Source organism: Styela clava, chromosome 1 (genome assembly GCF_964204865.1).
Source record: "Styela clava chromosome 1, kaStyClav1.hap1.2, whole genome shotgun sequence".
NCBI classification, from domain to species: Eukaryota; Metazoa; Chordata; class Ascidiacea; order Stolidobranchia; family Styelidae; genus Styela; species Styela clava.
The window spans coordinates 6,220,878-6,243,928 of NC_135250.1; the positions used below are offsets into that span (position 1 = coordinate 6,220,878).

The window sequence follows — 23,051 nt, forward strand, 5'->3', positions numbered from 1 at the left end:
TAAGATAGCAATTTATAAGCCGGATCAAGCGTGGGGTATGTATTAATCTATCCTGTTAGATTACCCAGGCTTGATCTGGCATGAAAGTACTATGAAGTAGCCACTATACTTTAGGATCTAAGCATGCGAGTGATTTCGCACTTTAAAAATAAAGCCTGAAAAAAAGATTATAATTTGCTACCATTTAATGTTTGTATCGTCAAAAAGAAATTGAATTTATGATGGTTGCCTGCTCTATTCAGCAGTGAAGCCCATCCGTTTTATATAATTGTAATTATTGTCGTCAGTGTATTATATTATCCTAAATATTGTTATTAGGCAGAAATGGGCCGTTCTAAAGTTGAAATTTGTCAGCCATGATGATATTCTCTATTAATGCTGACGTAACAATTCTGAATCTATTAACTCTCTCATTTCCCCTTTTCTCTCTCTTTCGCTTTCTCTCTCGTTTTTGAACTGCGACAAAATCGAAGGTGGATTTTGCCGTTTCCTTGCTAATGACAAAATATACTTTGATACATAGATAATAATATAAACAAATGATTACCTTTTGGAAGCCGTACAGAGCCTAATTTCCTTTCAGAACACACTTATAAATAGGGCTTTATGACGCCATAATTAGTTGCACCGTAATTCTCGTTATCGTCAATGCATGGTTTGGTATTCAATATGGAATGAGAGTGAAGAACAGTCTACTATGCAGTACAATTAGGGATGTCCAAGTAATTTACTTACAAAATTAAAAATGCGAGCTATCCGGAAAATGTTTTTTATAAGAATTCTGAAAACTGGAACTGCTGTTGTAATTTATTATAAATTTACCATTTTGTGCAAAGAAATGTATCCAAATCTAGACATAAAGTATATTTTGTTGTAAGATAGACTCATTGGAAAATGGACATCCTTATAGGTACAATTCATGTTGTTGCATGGATAATATATATATATACGGTGTATCAGAAAAGTGTGACAACTTCAAAATCACCTACAAAAAGAAAAAATGTGGCAACACACATTCTACCTTCATTTCACTCACACGAGAAAACATCACCACATATTGACTGTTAGAAGATACGTAAATTCACTATATATTTTACTATTGTTTGATTTTGTGTTTTGAAGAAGTAATCGAACTGAAATATGGCTATCAGTGACGTAATAAAGTACATTGTTGTGTCACTAGCCAGCGGGAAATGAAACCAAAAATTTCAAAATCATTTTTTGGCGCCATATCATCATATTTTACTATTGGCGATTGATGATTTATGTCTTACTGGCACCCGAACATTAGATATTTGGCCCGATTACCAAAATATTCAAGTTTTATTTACTTTGGAAAAATATTAAATAATTTAAAGTACTTTTAACAGTCATTTCACTATTTACATCTTGCTTCACATATAAAACATAAAGACACACGATCATTCTCAGCTAAACGCCGGTATAACATGTCATTATGACACTATTTCGATTGTGAACTCTTCAACATACGCTTTCCTCTCTATTTCTTTCTTTTTCTGTGGCCCACGGTAGGTTAAAAAATAAACTTTTCGTGAATTGAAATTTTGTAAAATAAACTTTTTGTGAATTTATAGCATTATTTTTGTTTATTCACGAAAATTAACCCTCACGACACCCATTAACTTCGTTTTTTAAGTTATTTCTAGGTAAAAACGTCCCATTTAGGTGTATAAAATATATAAAGATCTCACCTTAAGTTGCATTCAAAATTTTTCATTTTCACCACTTTATAGCAAACACGGCGACATAGCACAATTGCTTGACACAGAAGATATGGTAGCCTTTGCGGAACCTGACTGGAAATGCGTTTACACTTACATTGGCGAATTCTATAAGCGGATACGAGACCTTGGCTTAAATTGAGATTCCAGGCCCGCAGCTTATCAACCAACCCCACGCACCCTTTCCCGTTTATTCCACGCACCCATGCACTTACCCTAATGACGTCATCAATTTGTGACGTCTTTTTGATATCATTATCTTTGTCGCATCATACCCAATCATTGCTCAGTATCGTTAAATTAGGGTTTTTATTAGATTTTTCATGTTTTGACAGAGTTCATTTTTTGCCGAGAAATTTTATTCTTGCGATTATTACTTTTTTTAAATAATTTTTTACTTCTATTACTACTTGCCTTAACAATACCATGTTATTAACCTTTGACCCGGTTTAATGATGACACCAATTACGGTTTATATTGATTCAATGTGATTTGATTTCGATCACTGCCTTCCTGTATACATACACTTATATCTAAGCAAAATGCCTGGCTCTCTCAATCAGCCTCTGTCCGTACCCGCTCCGTCGCCTCATCAAAAGACTGCCCAATGACGTAAGAGCGATTTTTCGATTGCTATTCGGTAACATAGTGCTAGCTGTTTGCTTTTTTGATGATTTTTCATAACGTTATAACGAATCATATTCATCATCATTTTTTAGCTCATGAGTGGTGATTTCATTTCATTTTTTCATCACTAACATTTCCATTTCATTCAAATGCGCGGGCGTTCATTTATATTCGATGCTCATATTAATGCATGAACTAATTCTCATATAATTATCAAGGCTTGGTGATTTTACATTTTTATCAAATTCATTTTATAATATCAGATTATCATATGCAGTATCTCACGATTTTGGTGATTTAGTCTCGTGAGCAACTGGCATGTAGTTATTCATCATTTCGTAGTTAGGTAACAGGTTTCATAATTTCATCAAACCCATGTGAGCTATATTGCAGTAAATCAATAAAGTTATGCATGTTGTTACAAAACTGATGTTTTTTTTATCGATATTTTGTTAATTCGCCATCAGATGTTTAAATTAAATAATTTTAATCGAATGTGATTATTTGCATGAGCTCGTTTTGGTTGTTATTTTGTGTTCATTTATGTTTGCATGGCTTGCTTCGTATACATTACTGATATGTATAGCAGAGAAATGACTGTGTTTTATTGCAGTCAAAAACTTGGCACATTGCATACTTGGCAAATACTATTTCAGACATGATCGGTATTGGCCAAGCTTACTTAATTTTAAAATAAGTTCTATTTTGTTTGATTATAATTTGCTTTCTTTTCATTGTGCGTAATCAATGCTTTACCTAACTGACGCATCTTTGTTGACGCACAGGGAGTTGGGTGGCGTGGCGCCTCTGCTCGAAGTGGAAGACATGCTCATAATGGGAAACCGTCCGGACTCAAAATGCGTCTTCACGTACGTACAATTTCTCTACAGTCACTTCCGAAAGTATGATCAACCTTTGGTACCTCTAAGAGAGGGGGAAGGCAAATCCGGTGGAGCGTCCTCCCAAAAACTTGTAATAAAGAAGATGGGAGAGACTGAAGATCTATAGTCAATACACCATCCGACCTCAGCGAACAAAATGACTAGAAATGCGTGCGAGTTTACGTCACTGACGCAACTCGGCAATATTTTAAGGTCACCTCACGCACGTCTCGTGCAACTGTTGCAAATCCCATTGGGCTTTTTAATTTAGATCAATCTTCGAGTACCTATAAAAATTGACGTCATTAGTTGATGAAGTCAAGAGTGTTGTTTTGCACCAGAATTAGATGCGTAATGCACAAATTTTGTACTGTTACTATACACAGTTATTGTTTCTGATGAAAAGCACATGTACAAATCTTTAGCCATCTTCCATGGAATAGTGTTCTAACTTTAACTAACTCTAACTTCTAAATGTGTTATTACTTTACTGTTCTTGCATATACTGAATATAAAAATAAACTGACCGGTCCATGTATGATCCATGCTTCTTTTTTCATGGTCAAACATGATACGACGAAACTTCCTGTTTTTGTTACTTTTTTGTTTTTATTGTTACTGCTTCCTTTTCAAATATTTTTTTTTTTTTGCAAAATCTAAAATCATTATAGAAATTGAAAATTTATTTTCTAATTTCGATTTTTTTGTACCCAGTATATTATAAAACTATTAAATCAATCGAATGAACTAAAATATTTACATAAAAATGATATATTTTTTCGTTTTTGAAAAAAAATTAGATGATAAAAATGATTTTTGTGTTGATTTGTTTCCGATCAAGTGTTACTATATTACAATATAATTCATGATTCTATTCTTTTTTTTTTCATTTATTTTTTGTCGCATTTTTAAATTTTTGCAATTTTATTGAAAAAGCTATAAATTTTGCTACCCCTTTATGCTTTGATCAACTGCTAATGACATGATAAATTCGATTCGCTCGCCCCTTGTTCTTTCTGAATCCGTTTTACAATGGCTGGTCTAAAACCATTTTCTACATTTCTGGGATCACTGGATATTTCTACATCCATGACGTATGCTCATACCCATTGATATAATTGCTGCGTTGTTGAGCGAATATTTCTGGCCGTGCATTGGCAGGATTTCTCTCCCAATGTAAACGTGCTATTTATCTAAAACTTCCTATCAATTATAAGATCCATTTGTCCCTTCTCTTGCCATAGCGAACGAATTCATTTCATATATCAGCGCCATTGCCTTGTTTTATCTATTTTTATAATAGCACCATTGGCACAAAAAAAAGAATATCACGCAGAAACCGCGATTTTTCTGTACCTTTTACGCCACACAATATTCTGTCGATTTGCGTAGATATTGCCCTGCGTCGGGTGCGGTTACTATAAGGTGGGTTATAAGTCATAAAGTTGAATATAAGTGTTCTGCAGCTAAAACTACCTTATGAACAAGTGCCTAATTACATGTACAATATTCGTTTAGTCTGTCTGGCTAGATCCTCCGCAAACGGATATTGTAATGTATATTTTTTATCAATCCAAATTTATGATTATTTTGGCCTTGAATAATCCAGTGCTTATAGTATTTTGGGCGGCTGTTTCGTGTATGGCATGTTGACGTATACTTGTCCTACTATTTCACCGGTATGATCGGACAAGAACGGACTCCTATTTTGCGATATTTTTCTTTCTCTTCTGCTTCTCTGCATCATCGTTAATAAAATCCGTCGATTCACGAATTTTTTTTTAATTTGCGTTGTCGGGAGACTATGCAGTATGGGGTTATAAATTAACTTCACCATTCGCTGGGCACAATGTGGACCTTGGAAACAACTCAGTAAATCTAGTTCTGATTTTCGTAATATTGTTAGTTTATGGTGAGCCAGTAAAATGTTAAGTCATTGTGAGCTTTGTTTATACACGCCACTGATGTTTACAAAATCATGGGCGGAGAAACGAAGAGCTTGACATCTGAGGTGGTGACCGTACATTTGAACCCATGTGTATATCCGCGGGTGCTAAAACCCATGGGTTAGGGTTAGTATGGGTTTAAATATCCGCAAAACAAAAAAAAATTCCATAGGTGCAATAGTATGCAGGTGCAATTGTCGTGGGTTCAAATGTACGGGAACCATCTGAGGTATATATAAAAATTCGCGGGAAGAAGAGCATAAATTCACCCCTCCGATAGCCTACATCAAGGACTAATTCACATGGCGACTGAGGAAATATAAACACCCCTGTTTCTGACTTATGCCCAGCTATATGTCTTGCGCGATCTTTCATACGCATAAATCACACGAAACGAAAAACCGTAACAGTGTGGATTGGGTCAAGCCTTTCTGAGATAAGTAACATTGAACTAACATGAATATTAGTAATATTTAAATCATTGTAAAATCTCTCACACACACACTGAACCAGTGAAGTGAGTGGTAAACCAGTGATAAATGGGCTGCCTCTGTTAAGAGATAAACTAATTTTGTATTAATATTAAATATAAAAATGATTATGACTGCCATACTGCATGACCGGTACATCTAAGTATAGCCGGCGGAGCAGCTTGTTAAACTCGGGACTGTCCCTGCTAAACCGAGACGCATGTTAAGTCTAGTTTTAGCAACATACGCGCCAAGTAAGTTCACACGATTCATTGCACCAGTAGGCGTAACCTCACCTTCCGTTTTGAGTGAGCAACGGAGATCGGCAGTCTCGTGTTTACCTAAGATACGCACGCTTTGGTTTTACATCCTTGTAGCAGAAAGCTAGTTTACCATGAATTCCATAATAGTTAGCGAAAAGTTGAAGCTGAAAGTTTTAAATCCTTTGGAAGACGCAGAAATAGCTTTCTCAATTGTTCAGATAAATCGCCAGTATCTAGAAAAATGGCTTCCTTGGGTAGGAATGACGACTTGCGTTGAAAACGAAATAAATTACTTGAAGGGAGCTCTAGAACGTTTCCAAAATGGCCTAGGCCTGGAAATGGGAATCTTTGAACGAAATACGGAGTAAGTAGTCGTTACTAATTTTGGTTTACTTACTTGTCCACTGATCCAAAAACGACACAAAATTTGAAAGCTTGAATCCTCGTGCAACGAGAGCGAAACATGGAGATGCAGCAACAGTCTGTGTTCATTCATGCGTGTGATAATGATTTGTTCCACGTGACGTGTAGTCTTTTAATCATTATCATTGGTTGGCAGTGGTCTAGTCTAGTGGACAGTATATTTGTTGTGCAAAAAGGTGGGGCGCATGGATAACAATTTTCTTCATTCCATTTTGTTAATTCAATCAATTAAATATTATTATTTCACGTATCCGCCGGCACATATGATGGACATGTAGTAGGCTATCTCACCATTTCTCTATGAGAAAAAAGAAGAGAGCTATGCTCAAATATATGGACACGTTACAAGGTGTCGCTCTTTTTTATTCTGACACAAAAAAAAACAAATCTCTGGAAGTCCACACATTTTTTTGAAATAAGTGAAAGTAATAGCCTTCTGGCAAAAAAATCAATCTTTAACCCCTGAAAATTTCTGTATTGGTTGTGTATTCGAAGAGAAAAGCGATTTTATGTTGACGAAGAAGAAGAATACCAACAAGAACAACAACATAATATTGAAGCGATCGTTATGTACACTGACGTGTCCAATAATATCCTATATCTTTACAGGGGAGGGAACGAAATATTGAATTTCATTGGAATGTGTGGAATTGTGCGAATTGACAGACAGAATGAGGAAAGTCAGTTTGGTGAAATCGGTTATTGGTTGGATTATGAGCATCGGGGACAAGGCATTATAACAAAGTGTTGCGAAAAACTCGTTGAATTTGCTTTTAAGACTTTGAACCTAAATCTCCTGAAAATAGTGGCGCATCAGGACAACCAGGCAAGCATATCAGTAGCCAAACGATTGGAATTCACACTCACTGATGAAAAAGCGAAGGACTGTCACCCAAAGTATCACAGAGACCCAACCAAATTACTCATATTTGTCAAGTACAGGAATGAATGGGCAAATATTTCGTAGATGTCTTTTTCACATAAAATTATTTTTAATAAACCACTAAATTTGATATATGTGTGATAAATGTAGTATATTGTTAAAACTTAGCGGACTTTGTTGCGCTGGAATTTTCGAGAAAGATTAGTAGACCGCTAACAACAAATTCCTGTTCAGGTCATGAAATTTAGTTTCTACCTTTTTTCAGAATCCCTCATATTTGCCGTTCATAAATATATGCTTGGATCTCTCCATGTGACTCGGCACAGAATTTCAAATCTTACATTTATGTCTAAGGCAACTCCCGTGTAGGAGTATCACGGTATTTGTTGATTACTTAACATTCGGTTCGCAATGTGTTTCTCTTGGTCTGGTTTAACATTAAAGTTTTTTGTTACACAGCACCAATAGCATCCGATCAGAGAACTGGCGTTTTGTTTTGAAGAAGTCGGAGAATACTTTAGGGTTATTTTAATATTTACCTTCAAAATTCAAATGATAAACGCTAGTTGAATGTGCTTCAATACCGTCTTCCCACAGCGACTGTTATGATAGCGACTTAACTCGTATGCACGCACAAACAGGCAAACACTGCGTAGTGAAAGATTGAAACCAAAAGGAACGTGAAAACAACATTTTATTTGGACTAACCCTAACACGAGTTGATTTGCTATCATAACGGTCGCTGTTTTAATGCGGTCGCCACTTGATTACGTCGCCGTTATGACAGTCGCTATCCGCCTGGATACCTGTGTATACATTAGTTGTAACTCATGTGTGCATAGGAGCATCGTTACCCGGTGATATGGTCAGTAATAATAAAACAGTATGAACATTAGAGTGAATGACCGTCTGAAACTTAAAGTTTTGTGCCCTGCTGAAGATGCAACGAAAGTATTTTCAATAGTAGAGAAAAATCGTCAGCACTTGCAGATATGGTTACCATGGGCCAAAATAAATTCCTCCGTTGAACACGAAAAAAACTATTTGCAAAAATGCACGGAGAGATTTGAAAGTGGATGCGGAATGGAAATGGGAATTTTTGAAAGGACCACAAATGAGTGAGTTAGATTTAGTTGGAACATAGTAGATATGCTGCATTGTAGTTAATACCTTAACTATATATAAATCGATAAATGGAACCATGATTACGCACCATGTGTTTAGTTCGCAAAATTTCCTCCTTTTCAACCCTATATAAGTAAGAATTTTTTTTTCTCGTTTGTCACGTTCGGTGCGATAGCCTGATGGAAGACCAAAATAAGTTTCTTTAAACTCATGTTGGTTGTGAACTGTTTTTTTAATGTTCGCCCACTTTTGATTGATATTATATCGCGTAAGAAGAAGCGTATCCCATTAAAGTAATAATCAGAGTAATTTTAAGTCTATTCTCAAATCTACGTTTTTGTATAATCTCTTTGTCACAGGTATAGAATAGTTAACTGGAATTTCATAGGAATGGCTGGTTTTGTTCGAATAGAAAGGAAAACTATTGAAGATTCGTGTGCAGAAGTTGGCTATTGGCTGGATTATGACCACCGCGGTCAAGGCATCGCGACAAAATGTTGTCAAAAACTACTTGAATTTGCTTTCACATGCTTAAATTTGGACAAATTAAAGATAGTGGTTCACCAGGATAATCAACCAAGTATATCAGTCGCAGACAGGTTAAAATTCAAGCTTACCAATGAAAAGGTAACAGAACTGAATCCCAGATTCCATGCAGAACCAAACAAAGTTTTGGTATTTGCTATCTGTAAAAGGGATTGGAGGGATGCCCGGTAATCAGCATCTTCCAATTGGCCCTAACGCCACTCGTAATTTACTGATTCAGTTATCTCTTGTGTTTCGCCACATTCGATAGCATGTTTCATGTTGGTGATGGAAACTTGAACATTTTCAAAAAAATATTTTAGATACACGGTAATTGGAAAATTCCTTTAAACCACCCGTTTTGCCATTTTTTATTGTAATTTACGATTTTCATTACTATATTAAAAGTATTGTTATTTTTTGCTTCGACTTTTGTTATATTAGTAGGCTTTTGTTATATTATATTTTATTTACGTGTTTTCGTTGTATTTAAAGTATTTTGTGTGACTGTTGGTGAAGTTGCTGATTTTTAATTCTATTCTACATTCATTTCGAAAATATTTTTTGATCTTCCGTAATGACTTACAATAACAAATTTTATGTGAGCTATTATCGCTACGTTTATTTTTTACTGTATTCTTACGTCGTTTTTCCTCGGTAATACTTGGTATGTGCTCTTCAAAGTGAGTCAAGGCGCGATGTGTAAACATTTGCTAACTTTTCTCTGACATGAAAGCAGCAGCACGGCTGCGTTTGCATGATGCCATGGCACCCTGCATTTATTCCAAAAAATAATATATTTATGAGTTAGATCGTAAATATATATATACTACTAGATCGGGCTTATTTTAAAGAGTAAAGTAAGTAAACGGTATGCTTTTCTAGTTGCTTCATAGATATGCTTACCATACGTCCCGCTTTAGACGGGACAGTCCCGCTTTTTAGCGTCTTGTCCCGCCGTCCCGACAAGTCTGATAAAAGTTCCGCTTTGGCGTTCAGCCATCGAGCATAATTCGCGAACATGTTCTCGTTACTGTTGTTGCTATGTAGCGCAACGCTAGCCTACTGAAGGTGAATGCGTTATTTTGTTTGTTTCCCGCTAACATTGTTGGCGAACGTATCACATGTAAAATCAACTCCAATTGGTCCTGTTCACGTGAATGTGAAAGCATGCTTAGGCGAATAAGTAAATTCTCAATGCTTGAAAACGGCAGACTATTTCTTTATTCCTTTTGCTGTACATAAAAAGATCTAAATTTGGATCATTTGTATCGTTAGCGTTCCTTTCTTCTATTTTTTGAAAAGGCCCGATATTTAGACAGAGAATATGCGCATGAACTCTCGGTGACAATACGGTCAATGGACCTTTCCCCGAGCATTGACTTCCTTGTTTACTTTGTGACATTGGCCAATCAGCAAGATGCAAAAAGTGACGTAACAAAACCCCCTTTTCGCATTCGCTCAGACACTTTTCTCACTCAGACAGATTTTCAAGCGTGGTTGTAAATATTACCTCGTTTTCGCGTTTTTGAACTATATTCGTTAGTTTTCAGTTGTATTTCGGAAACTTAAATATAAATCAGATAATTCAATGATCACTCTGTCTTCCTAGGAGTTTTAATTAAATTGCAGTAATAAAAATTAGTTTAGAAATAGCTGTGATAGACTAGCCTGAAATTCTTTACCGGTACTTTTAAAAAACAGATCGTTGTATGCAATGAATCATAACGATGGTTTGAAACACATACCCCATTTTACAAGCACCAACTCGCAAAAGCACTCCTAAAATAGCCTCGGAAATTTTGCAATGGTAAAGTATAGGAAGATTTTTCCGGGGGTAAAGGTCGGGGAAAGGTCCATAAAGCCAGCCGGGATGGCTTTAAATGTAGGCTTATGTAGTAAAATCGGAAACTGTAAAGTTACAGGATCACAGCTAAAGGGTCGTGTCTTTGGAGGCGTCCCGCTTTGAAGTCAAAAAAATATGGTAACCCTATTCATAGAATGAGTCGGAAACTAGGCATAAATTAAGACCGGAGCTCTTCATTATGCTACATTTAGAAGATAGAGTAACACGATGACGCAAGGCTTTGCTAATCATGCGTAGCGAAGCCGCCGTCGGCGAAGAATATTTCAAGTGCAACAATGCGAGCGTAACGTTTGTTCAGTTGGTAGCGCGCAATGGTATGTTTACAGTGTGACAGGCATTCTATGTTAGTATTTCTGTGTCTGTAGTAAAATAACAGGTAAACTTCTTCGAGATGTATGCCATTACGGTGGATGACCGACTTCAGTTGAAAGTGTTGGATCCAGATAAAGATGTCGAGGAGTCATTTGCAGTTTTGCAGAAGAATATGCCATATGTGGAAGTGTTTTTACCCTGGATGAAGGATAGAACAATAGAAAAAGATAAAAAGGACATGCAAGATGCTCTGGATAAATTCAACAATGGTCTCGGATCGGAAATGGGAATATTTGAGTGCGTTTTCAATGATCAGGTTTTATGTTAAAACAGAATATTTTTGATAATATACCCGGGTCATTTGTACCAGCATTTGGCAACAAATATTGACCTTAAGTCATTTAATTATTATCTAAATTTTGGAAACAACTATAACTGACAATTAGCTAGAAAAAGCTGACGAACTAGCTAATAATATGCGTATCAACTTTCTGCTTGGCCCATGTTACGAAAGTAAAAAAGAAAGTCGAAGCTCGAGGAACTATTGAAAGCGGCCATTTTCGTATATTTGACAAGCTCTATGACGTAATTGTGATGCTTTAGTGACGAAATTTTTGGATGGCGTAGTCAGATGGGGGTTAGGATTGACATATCAAAAAATTGTTATGCTACGCCCACTAGAAGTACGTTAGGTACGAAACTACACGAGACCCCAGCATTCTACATGTAAATAAAATTTGCAGAAAGCAATTTTCTACCATGTATCTGCTGAGAATGTGCAATTTTGTAAATGATTATTTCTTTGGATATGTTATTTATAACTTAGTAATCTTAGCATTTCTGAACCATTTGTTCGCGTATTCTGGCTTTCCGTGTTTCGTCTACTTTCATTGAACGACTTCTACATATTTACAGGAAAGAAGTTGCAGCAGAATATGAAAACAAAAACTCGTGGAAGTTCATAGGCTGGTGCGGAATAATAAGAGTCAAAAAAGAAAACCCACAAGACGCATATGCTGAATTATCGTACTGGTTGGACAAGGATTACTGGGGGCAAGGAATCGTTACAAAATGCATGCAAAAACTCATTGAATTTGCTTTCACGAATTTGGAATTAAATAAACTGCAGCTCACGACGGATAATCGCAATCAAAAAAGCTTAGCAGTTGCAAGACGATTGAACTTTAAACTCACAGACATAAAGGTCACTAAGAAGTTGTGCCCAGAAGAAGATTTATCAAAACTGGAGGTTCACATGTTAAATAAAAATGATTGGTTATCACAATGAGGGTGTATCAAAAATGTAATGTCCCATAAGTCAAATTTTAAATAAATTAGTCCAAAAATACATTAGATTGAATTATGGCTAGGGCTGGGAATTTCGAATCGAATAGCAAATTATTCCTCAATTTTGTTTTTATTGAAGCCATATTTTTACGATGGAATTCTGACATTTCTTTCTATTGAGTTGCTGATAAAACAAGTTTTTTATTGTATGTGAACGCTCAAAAAATTGACTGAGGGGTGGATTCCATGTTTCCAGTATTTTAGTATTTTTTGCAATAATAAAAGGGACCCCCTGAAGTATGCGCACCAAGATGGCGCACAACCTGAACTCAGGTTGTGTGCCAGGTTAGGGTTCAGTTTATGCGACATCTTGGTGTGCATACTTCAGGAGTTCCAATAAAAGTCACATAAAACACATCAAGTATTCACGATTCGGTTCTGAAATCATCGAGTATTCGAAAACGCCCAGCCCAAATTATGGCAACTGGTGAAACTTCAATTTATTCGAAACTTTTGTGACGAAAATTATTCTCAGGCGGGTTGCAATTCAAGCTAACAATGAAAAGCTAATGGAACCAAATCCCTTATTCCTCGCCAAACCAAACAAACATTGGTGTTCGCTATGTCCGGCAATCAACTTAAGCAACGTTTAATCAATCGTATCACAATTTATGATTTCACCATCTTCTGGTTCCATTATCTCATATCCTTTGTGACATGCGGTAATAATATGTTTCATGATAGTAGAGAAAAACTTTTTTAAAAATGTTTGAGGTATGATGCCACTTATGGTATCATTACCATAAATTCCTACAATATTATGAGAATTGGCTCACAGCAAACATGCGATGATAACAATATGGCGCAACAAAGAGTAAATACGTTTTGCATGGTCAGTTACGTCTTTAGACATATAGTACATCCGTTTGTTTTGTCAGTCAGTAACGCGCGGCGGAACGTTTGCAACATATCAGTCATTCTGTGGTTGTAATCTATTTGCAAAGCGTATTTGGTACTTCGATATGTATACCATTACAGTAAATGAGCGACTAAAGTTGAAAATTTTAAATCCAGATGAAGATGTCGAGGAATCTTTTGCAGTCTTGCAGCAAAATATGCCACATTTGGAAGTGTTTATACCCTGGATGAAGCACAGAACACTTGAAAATGACAAAAAGATTATGTTAGAAGCTCTGGATAAATTCAGCAATGGCCTCGGATTGGAAATGGGAATATTTGAGTGCGTTTTTAACCAGCAGGTTTTGTATTATATATAATAGAATATTTATGTCAAAATATCCGAGTTATATAGTTCTTTCCATCGGTATTTTGGCAAAATTTATGCCAAAAAATTTATGGAGTTGACCGTTGTTGATGAAAATTCTCGCGTGGGTTATCCCGTCGGTATTCCCGTAGTATGTGTATCAGGTTAGGCTATAATTTTATTCCGATTTACTTTTTTCAGTTCTATTACGAGTTCGGGGACTGTCTGTGTTAGCCAAGTGAATGTATCCCATTCCCATAGGTTCCAGTCCCTTTACACAACTTGATGTAAAGTAGACGAACAAAATTTTTTATCTCCATGTTGGTACACATACTTCTGGAGCGCCATCCTGTCACCCTAGTAATGTCCGTTTCACCGAAAGTCCGGATTGACGTTCGGTTTCCATGCCAGCGATCGTCGAAAATTTTCCAATTTACTGACAATTTCTCATCAACTAAACCGATAATCAAAATCCTGAGACCGATACTTTCCACAGAAGTAAATACTTTTTCGAACAGCAAGCCCTTTTCATCTCATTAATCCATTAACTGGAAAAGCCTTATCACCCACGCAAGGGCGCCGACGAGACGGCTGGTAATTTGGTAACAGGTCAACGCAGTAGGCCTACGCTTCCGCTATCGGTTTGCTGGGGTGCGGGCCAAAGTATCGGCGGCTATCGGCTTGTTCAGTTACTTTTTACTTTGTTACAAAGTGTTATTTGCATTTCAGTAATATTGCTAATTATAATTGTAAAAGTACTGCTACATTTTTACAGGAAAGAAGTTGCAAATGAGGGAGAAAATAAAAACTTGTGGCGGTTCATAGGCTGGTGTGGCATAATAAGGGTCAACAAAGAAAATCCACAAGACGCTTTTGCAGAACTAGGCTACTGGTTGGACAAAGACCACTGGGGGCAAGGTATCATATCAAAATGCTCACCGAAACTCATAGAATTTGCTTTCACGGATTTAAAATTGGACAAACTGAAGCTTGTGACTGATAATCGTAATGAAAAAAGCTTATCAGTTGCAGGACGGTTGAAATTCAAACTCACAGATGAAAAGGTTACTGACCAGATGTGCCCAGAAGAAGATTTATCTAAACTGGTTGTTTACGCATTGAACAAAAGTGATTGGTTATTATCACAATAAATGTTTTTGAACACAAATGCTATTCCACATTTTGAACAAATCAACACCAAAAATAACTTTGATATCTATACCTAGGGGTTCTCTAGGGGTAAATTTACCAATTGGGATTTCATTTGACTTGCCTTGAGTGTTAGTTTTGCAAGCATGAGATCCACGCTTCTCTGTTTTACACGCAGACGCTACCAGTTTTGTTTTAGGACACGTGAGCTATATTGGAATTGCAACATCCTTAGTTGATTAATAGAGAAGCTGTGGGGCCCAGCGCCATTGATTTTACGGTGCTCCCAAAGTATGCGAACCAAGATGGCGGACATCGGAAAGTAACATGCGTAACAGGTTAGGGTTAGGCGATAATTTTTTTCCAATTCTCCTTATTTTAGTCCTATTATCAGTTCGAAGACTAGCCAAGAGCCTCCCGTAGTATTTATACCTAAAACAAGAGAGCTACGCCCAAATATATGGACACGTCTATCGCAGTACAGTACGGTTTACCGTACCGTCAGATCACAGTCTACAAATATATTCACACCAAGCGAAGCAGCACAGTAGGACACAAAATGGCGTCCGATGTCCGCTGAACGTTAAATGACGTCATAGCGAACAAAAACAAATCTCACAGAGCTATCAGAAATATTTAAAATGAATAAAAGTAATTGCCTTCTGGGGAAAAATTTTATCTTCAACCACTGAAAATTTCAAAGCAATTGGTCCAGTATTCGAAGAGAAAAGCGATTTTTTTAAAAATGATGGAGACAAATAACAATAATTTATCGCAGAACAGTTCTTCCCTTGCAAATTTTATGTTGTTTTCAGTAGAACTGTAATAAAAAACAAAAAGGTGAGAGCGAAATTCACTGCGGTACCTAATGTAGGCACGCTACTGAGTTGGCAGTCAGCCAGCATCTTACCTGTACACTGTAGGCCATATAATTGATCACAGAACAGTTTTTCCCTTGCAAATTTTACGTTGTTTTCAGTAGAACTGTAACAAAAAGCAAAGAGATGAGAGCTGAATTCACGGCGGTACCGGTACCTAACGTAGGTGCGGTACTGAGTTAGCAGTCAGCCAGCATCTTACCTGTACACTGTAGGCCATATACGGTAATTGATCACAGAACAGTTGTTCCCTTGCAAATTTTATGTTGTTTACACTTTAGGACAGATAATTGATCACAGAACAATTCTTCCCTTTCAAATTTTATGTTGTTTCCAGTAGACTCTCATCAAAATAAACAAATATAGTAGGCTACAAGTGCTACAACGCTTGCATTACTGCACTGGTAGGACCGTGAAAGAATAAGTTACGGTAATTTCATTGTGGTAAGACACCGGTACCGGCACCAGTACCAGTATCGTACTTACGTACTGAGCTACCAGTACCGGTACCGAACCTGTAGGTCTGATATTCCGTTCCGCATACGATAGGCTATAAAACTTGCATTGCAGCATTAGTAATACCGCGGAAGGAATAAGTCAATTTCACTGCGTTACGGTACCGGTATGGCAACTTACCAGTACCGACCTACAGTAGCTGTAGTACTGAGCAAGACAATCGATCGCGAAACCGCTTGAAATAAGTGTAAAACAGTGTTCCCATGAGTAAAAATAAATACCGCGAAACTTTGTATGAAATATCATATCTCATAGGATTCATATAAAATTTAAGAATAAATAAAAGTAATAGCCTTCTGGGGAAAAATATAATCTTTACTCACTGAAAATTTCAAAGCAATTGGTCCAGTAATCAACGAGAAAAGCGATTTTTTCATAACGATACCAAGAAGAAGACAAATAAGAACAAGAACAACAAAAATACCAAAACGATCGTTATGTCCACTAACGTGTCCAATTATGGCCTAACCCTAACCTAGTACACATATTACATTCCGATGTCCGCCATCTTGGTTCGCATACTTCGGGAGCCCCGATTTTACTTTCGAACTCTGTCAAAAGATGAACGAGAGAATAAAGGTGTAGAACTCCTGTAATATTTCAGAGTGATTCATTGGATATACCCTGTAATTTTAGCTATGACTTTGCTAGCACGAATCTGTCCACACATCATAAATATATATATGACTAAATTTTCAATAGCTTACCCCATGTTCATCATCTAATGTCACTAGCTTAAGCTTGGTTTCCAAAAAATGAGGCGTGGAATTGATTTACAAGAAATTCATATTTTCAGAATGATAAAAACTTCTCTGGTGACATTTTAGTTATTAAAGAAAATTATTAGAATATATGCATTTTCTATATATATATATAGTCAACGAACAATGCCATTAGATATTAAATTGCGAAATTGTATATCATTTTAATTAAATTGATGAAATATACAGAATTTTAATATAGAAAAATGCGATACGAATGGTCAAGAGGAAGAAAATCCGTATTGTAATGGACCAGCATAATACCGTACTTAGTAGTGCATTCAGAGGCGCTCCAGAAGTATGTGTACCAATAGGGAGGTAACTAATTTTGTTCGCCTACTTTACATCAAGTTGTGTAAAGGGACTGAAGCCTACGAGCAAGGGTTATATTCACTTGGCTAACATAGACAGTCCCCGAACTCGTAATAGAACTAAAATAGGGGAAATCGGAATAAAATTATGGCCTAACCCGGTACACACACTACGGGAGTATCCATTCAGAACATTAGCGCTCAGGTAAAAGTGCTTAAAGTGACGTCAGAAATCCGAATGCCCTTTGAGGTTGCGGAGTAGACGATGGCATCGTGAAACACACGCCAATAGAGATCATCAAAATATAGCCACTATATCTTCTGCAACAACATTTAATTTGACGGCGGGTATTACTTTATTGCCGAAATGAAAGAATAATCAAAATCACCAGTTAGGACCTAATATATATAAGTGAATAAAAAGCAATATGGGTGTCTAATGAACCAGAATTATGTTTCCTAATTTTTTATTTTCCGGGAGTTCGAGACATTAAAAGCATTGGGATATTGAGCATCGGCTATTTTCAAGTCTCACAACATCAGAATATGATCTGATATATCAACATCAAACGGTATTGACTGAAACATGACCAGGGTAAGATTTTATAAACAACCCCCTATGGGAAAAATGATTTTCCGAATTCCGCATTTCAAAACAATTGTTTTTAAACATAACTATTTTAAACAATTTTTGGTATTAAATAAGTTGGGGAATAGTAACAGGATGGCTAGCGATATTCATCTCTAATTAATAAATACGCACCAGGAACCCACGACATGCCCCAACACGGCTTGCGCTATGAGCAGGACTGATGTAGATTGTCCTTGTATTCATTTCTGAAATTGAGTGGGTATACAGTAATGAAAAACGGAAATTATTGGTGTAAAATTGACATATTGGTTGGCACACGCACGTCCTCAAGGGACTCTAATTCAACTTCCCATATATTGTTATCCGTTAACGGCAATAATTCGAATTAGCGTTAGAAATTAAATCGATCCGCTTTAATTTTATTTTTTCGCGGTCGAGAGAGAAACGTTGCATTGTTACAAAACAGTATCGGATTGGGTGGCATTCAGTAGAAGGTTATGTATGTTTTAACCATGCACTGGTATGTTAGGGAAATAGCCCGAATGTGGTTAAACCGAACTTGTCGATTTATTAGATTATAGGAAAATCGATGAAAAAAATCAGTCAAATTGTAAAACAACCCTGCTTTATATATTTTAAAATTAAGCCTGTGATTCTGAGAAACGGTACAAGACAAATAGTGTTTAATAATGCGGCTGTGTAGTCTGCAGCAAATGTATTAATTGGTTATCATAATTGCGTGTTTCATAACATCATATTTCAGCATTCCATTGTATTATTGACATCCAATCGTTATTTATTACATGCAAATGTCGCGAGATTTTTTAACTCTGGTTTTCTTACGCTTTCCTCTGGCAACCAATGCTCCATCCACTGCAGCCAAAAACGCTGCTTGTACATTGAAGCCATATTTTGCTGAACAGTCCAAATAAGTATGCTTCCAAGTTTTTTTAATCGTGTTGACGGTATTTTTGTACCAACTTATTTGACTTTCATAAATGTAGCCATTGTCAACATTTTGTGTCTTTTTAAAAAGAAGGTCCATCTTTGTCCCGACCACAACTATCAAAGAATCAACGCTGTCCCCGTTCAGGGCGCCTTGGGCCACAAAGTCGCTGCTCGATGATGACACACTGAAGACTGAAACTTCTTCTTGTGTGTTACTTTTGCGGTATATACGATGATTTCGCCTGATCGATCTTGTTCGTTTCGTTGTTATAGCTGGAATATCTTCAGAAGGACTACCTTTCCATGGAAGAAGAGATGGGTATAAAATTTCCGACTGGGTTCGACGAAACCAGCACTGAAAAATTTGAATATTGACAATAATTTTTAAAAATATACACGGTTTGGTGGAGGGTTTATATTGTTCACTCTTAATCCAAAATGGCCTAGTAAATACAGACACAATTCAAAACAATACGTGACTCTAAGTCTAGGTGAATTTTATTGTCAAATTGAAACTTAGTTACTTTTATAATAATGAAAATACAAAAATAGTCAAAAATATGAAATTCCCCAAATTTATATAAGAATAGTGAGAAATACGTTTCATTTTTGTTTAATATGACAATAAGGTGTTAAGTGAGGATATTGGCTTCTTTTAATATATATTTTTGAAAATATTACATTTTGTCGTACTTGAGATTTTCGAAAACAAAGAAATAAAATTTAGCACAGGTCACAGCTTTACCTTTCGAATCTGATTTCGAATCCTACTTATGTATTCGAAGCTTTCACGATTTGTCACGTCGAAGACAAGAATAAACACCGATGCGGTTCTTACACCTCTGGCTTCTTCCGATGCAAATTCTTCTAATGTGTCGGCTGGAAATGACTTCAAAGCCGGAATATCTAGCACCGATACGTGCATCAGATTGATTTCTTTACTTGGACCTTCCCAAACTACACTTCTGTATTCTGGACTAGACCGATGGCAGGTACACCTAAAATAAAAAGGTATGATCTTTTATGTTACAAACCTCCTTGATGGCACAAGTACTCTTTTGTTTGCACAAACCTGCTCGGTAGTATCCTTCGATGTGTTCCCGACGTCAAAGGTGTAGAACCTGTGTCATACAAATTTGCACATTGGCGATCTCCTCTTTCGAGGACATCACTTAGTAAGTGGTTGCCACATTCTGCACGCGTTTTCACTGTTTTGGGACAGGTACAAACTGTTTTCGTTGTTGCCTTATATTCATTGTGAGCAAAACGATGAACCAGTGACGATTTTCCTGAACCTTCATCGCCTAGCACAGCTATTTTAATACTTTTTTGATACATTTTATAATTATCTGTGGATAAATGAAAATTAGTTACAAAATAACTCGTATTTTGAGCCTTCGTTAGCTAAGTTCCAGTCCGACTAACAATTCCATTTGTAACTGGCTTCCAGTAGAGATTTGAAAACTCACTCAAAATAAAATGATTATGGCGATCGTTGTAGGAAACGTGCAATAACTCTTGGTTCTCCAACGTTATTGTCGCAACGAATTTAGCGTCGGTAATTGAATCAAGTCGCTTGCGTTATGACGCCGCTAACCACGTTGTCGACGCCACCACCTCAATCAACAAAAAGTAATTTTTCTCTCCGCTACGTGACATTTTAAGCGAATGTACATATTTTGTTACATTAGATTCGGGCAGAGTTAGGAATTTGGGAACTACTTGTATAAAATCAAAACATGGGGAAAACGTCATAAAAATATAAATCAGGTTATCAAACCAACGTTCATGAAATGCTGCTCCATCTCATACTGCAAAAAGTCTAATACTAATTTTTTGGCACCGACGTCTATCATGAATAACAGCATAATATTTCACATCTACCTAATCAATAAAATAAGCTAATTAAAATAAATAATATTGAAGAAATATTCTATCTATATTTTGCTTGTTTGCTTTGGCCAAGCTTTTGATACAAATATACTCATGCATATTTTCTAAATGATTAAACTAGTTGCTGGGATGAAGCCACCCAGGTCGAATATGAATATCCATATCTTATTTTACTTATTTATTCCATATTTTTGGCAAAATATTCAATTTATATTTTGTTCGTTCTCCCGGGCATAACCTTGATACATTAATATAACTATGTATCATACTCGAATGCTCATGCACAATAAGCTATTTTCTGACTTGTTAAAGCACCCTGTTGCCAGAAAATCTCTTCTCCTATTTCAGATAATTCACTCTACCACGTGTTGTCAATTTAGGCCGATTCTAATCAATAAAAATCGACAATTCTGACTGCAAGCAAGCTGTTCTTGTGTCAACAGTTGAGATAACAAGCATTATCCTTAAAATATGCATGGTTCTGGGAAGTTCTTTTTCTATCTATGCAACCAACCAATTCAAATATAAAATATACATTTATATATGCTTAGTAATTTATCCTCACTGTTGGTGTGCAATTAAGGTTTTATAATGAACTCATTGTAGATAATATTATCATTGGGAAATCCATATTTTGTATAAATAAGCTTCGTTGCCATCGATTATGCTCATTAATAAAGACGGGAGTATAACGAATGAGATTCTTATGCTATGCACGGGCGTAAACAATTATATACAAGTCACGGGAGTTAGTATATGCACATGTGACGAAACAAACATACCTCCGTGATTGATGTTATCTGTATTCTACGCAGTACTAAAAAATATATTCAGAAATTTAGACGTAGCAGATGAATTTGTTTTAAGCGAAAACAGAAGTACGGATCAACAAAAAAAAACATCAACACGCAATTTTTACTATTTGCCCCGTTCTTTACTTCTTTCAAATTATTTCTATTTTGCAATACTAATTGAATAAAAGCTATGACGTCAATACAATTTTTACAAGAACCATTTCAACAATTTGTTAAAACTTCAGTAATTTGATAATAAAAATGTTTAACTGGAAGAAAGAAAAAACGCGATGTTATTGGCGATTCTTGTTATTCACGCCAGCAACACGATGGATTGAGTGCCGTAGCTTGTAGTCGATTGTCGGTGAAGAAAATATAGCAGCAATGTTGCAAAGGGATGAATATAGGGTCCCACTTGCCATCCATTTGCATGACGTCATCCTCGTAGATTGGAACATATTGAACTGGTTAGTCGTGTTTATTCCTGGCCCTGGTATGGTCCTGCGCATATGCTAATTTAGGGCTGGGAATGGTTAACCGGTTAACCGATTTCAGATGGTTAACGGTTATGATTTATTTTAACCGTTAACTGACATCTCAGGTACAAATCATCTTCATGCCGTACAATATCGTCAAATATGATTACGTCATCGCAAATTTATCTCTTGCGGCGTTTAATTCAAAAAAATATTACTAACTGTGTGGGTAAGGAATCAATAAATGTGAAAAATAATGGAAGTACCGAGGTTGCTGATAATGAAAATTTACAATGATAAATTCATGATCAGTTTTTCGGTCGATTTCGAAATATATTGTTCACGATTTCATTGCAAAATCGGATATTCAATGTCATACAACAAGTGTGCAGTTGATGCCGTATGATATATATATCGAAGCAGAATTTGCACATCGAACACTAAAAATTTGTCACATAAATGACGTTTAACAACGGAATCGGGTTTTCTAAAATATTTCCACATGCCCGAACCACGCTGCCTATCTTTTGCAGCTGAGGAATCATGAAACTATCTCGATTCGTGAATAATTTTGAGCGATACCGGGATGAGAACACGCGAAATTGCTTTATAATCATTGTAACGTAACAAGCTGAAATTATAATTATTACGTCAAACGTCACGCGGCGGTTAACCGGTTAATTTTACCCGGTTAACGGTTAAAGTGTTTTCCCTGAAATTCCCAGCCCTATTACATAAACTGTTTAATTCTAAAAACAAATTTCTTATTTGTTTTTTTTCTTCAAATATAGACCTATAATAATTCAGGCTGCAACCTGGAAACAGACTAACTAAACTGTCTAGTATATATAAAAGCAATATGCGTTGGAAACCTTCCTTACTTTTCATTCAAACTGACGTGGGGTATAGGTCAGTTAGATTCCATGCTGTGTTTGCTTTAACAAACTATCTCAAGGAAATTTACTTGCAAACTTTTTATATAAAAATACGAATTAAACCTACAGTCTCGAACTAGAAGGCCAACTACCGCAATAGGCTCTACAACCCTCAAATTTACAATAGTCGACTTGAAACCACACATTTCATGACATTTCCGCTAATTATTTCAGAAGTACGCT

General features: G+C 36.2%; 4 protein-coding genes and 1 long non-coding RNA gene across 9 annotated transcripts in view; 3 read left to right on the plus strand and 2 right to left on the minus strand.

Moving 5' to 3' along the window:
* LOC120348634 (uncharacterized) overlaps positions 1-5,020 on the plus strand; it is a 57,154-nt gene extending 52,134 nt beyond the window's left edge. For 2 of the 3 annotated variants that reach the window (XM_039418813.2, XM_039418814.2), the window contains one exon: positions 3,155-5,020. In XM_039418813.2, coding sequence (XP_039274747.2) covers positions 3,155-3,377 — 223 coding nt within the window. In that variant the 3' untranslated portion in view covers positions 3,378-5,020. Of the gene's footprint in view, positions 1-1,754; positions 2,355-3,154 lie in introns of all 3 variants that reach the window. The other variant, XR_005570251.2, reaches the window with a different exon arrangement.
* Positions 5,021-5,780: 760 nt separating this feature from the next.
* LOC120348290 (putative ribosomal N-acetyltransferase YdaF) lies at positions 5,781-7,365 on the plus strand. Its single transcript, XM_039418411.2, has 2 exons — positions 5,781-6,293; positions 6,962-7,365. The coding sequence occupies exons 1-2, from the start codon at positions 6,061-6,063 to the stop codon at positions 7,317-7,319; spliced, it is 591 nt and encodes a 196-aa protein (XP_039274345.2). The 5' UTR covers positions 5,781-6,060; the 3' UTR covers positions 7,320-7,365.
* Positions 7,366-11,013: 3,648 nt separating this feature from the next.
* On the plus strand, positions 11,014-15,037 carry LOC120348376 (putative ribosomal N-acetyltransferase YdaF). 3 transcript variants are annotated; one of them, XM_078113866.1, is made up of 3 exons: positions 11,014-11,361; positions 11,980-13,610; positions 14,391-15,036. In XM_078113866.1, the coding sequence occupies exons 1-2, from the start codon at positions 11,144-11,146 to the stop codon at positions 12,350-12,352; spliced, it is 591 nt and encodes a 196-aa protein (XP_077969992.1). In that variant the 5' UTR covers positions 11,014-11,143; the 3' UTR covers positions 12,353-13,610; positions 14,391-15,036. The 3 variants fall into 3 exon arrangements, with proteins under 3 accessions (XP_077969992.1, XP_077969988.1, XP_077969985.1); XM_078113862.1 differs by having other exon boundaries at positions 11,980-13,591; positions 14,391-15,035; XM_078113859.1 differs by lacking the exon at positions 11,014-11,361 and having other exon boundaries at positions 12,348-13,591; positions 14,391-15,037.
* A 167-nt stretch (positions 15,038-15,204) lies between these two features.
* On the minus strand, positions 15,205-16,606 carry LOC144425649 (uncharacterized). Its single transcript, XR_013477576.1, has 3 exons — positions 15,845-16,606; positions 15,675-15,748; positions 15,205-15,584 (listed from the first exon to the last, which is right to left on the minus strand). It is a non-coding gene; the product is annotated as an uncharacterized LOC144425649 (long non-coding RNA).
* Positions 16,607-18,433: 1,827 nt separating this feature from the next.
* LOC120348375 (uncharacterized) lies at positions 18,434-20,133 on the minus strand. Its single transcript, XM_039418489.2, has 3 exons — positions 19,843-20,133; positions 19,516-19,768; positions 18,434-19,125 (listed from the first exon to the last, which is right to left on the minus strand). Exons 1-3 carry the CDS (start codon positions 20,106-20,108, stop codon positions 18,622-18,624), a joined length of 1,023 nt encoding a protein of 340 aa, XP_039274423.2. The 5' UTR covers positions 20,109-20,133; the 3' UTR covers positions 18,434-18,621.
* Between the last annotated feature and the right edge of the window lie 2,918 nt (positions 20,134-23,051).

What these genes read in the sequence shown, in the direction of transcription:
- LOC120348290 (XM_039418411.2), top strand. Translation starts at nt 6,061, where the DNA reads ATGAATTCCATAATAGTTAGCGAAAAGTTGAAGCTGAAAGTTTTAAAT. An exon ending in ATCTTTGAACGAAATACGGA is followed by an intron (nt 6,294 to 6,961) that starts GTAAGTAGTCGT and finishes ATATCTTTACAG; the next exon opens with GGGAGGGAACGAAATATTGA.
- LOC120348375 (XM_039418489.2), bottom strand. Translation starts at nt 20,108, where the DNA reads ATGTATCAAAAAAGTATTAAAATAGCTGTGCTAGGCGATGAAGGTTCA. An exon ending in CGAAGGATACTACCGAGCAG is followed by an intron (nt 19,769 to 19,842) that starts GTTTGTGCAAAC and finishes TTTTTATTTTAG; the next exon opens with GTGTACCTGCCATCGGTCTA. An exon ending in TTCGAAATCAGATTCGAAAG is followed by an intron (nt 19,126 to 19,515) that starts GTAAAGCTGTGA and finishes CAAATTTTTCAG; the next exon opens with TGCTGGTTTCGTCGAACCCA.
- LOC120348376 (XM_078113859.1), top strand. Translation starts at nt 13,374, where the DNA reads ATGTATACCATTACAGTAAATGAGCGACTAAAGTTGAAAATTTTAAAT. An exon ending in TTGGAAATGGGAATATTTGA is followed by an intron (nt 13,592 to 14,390) that starts GTGCGTTTTTAA and finishes ACATTTTTACAG; the next exon opens with GAAAGAAGTTGCAAATGAGG.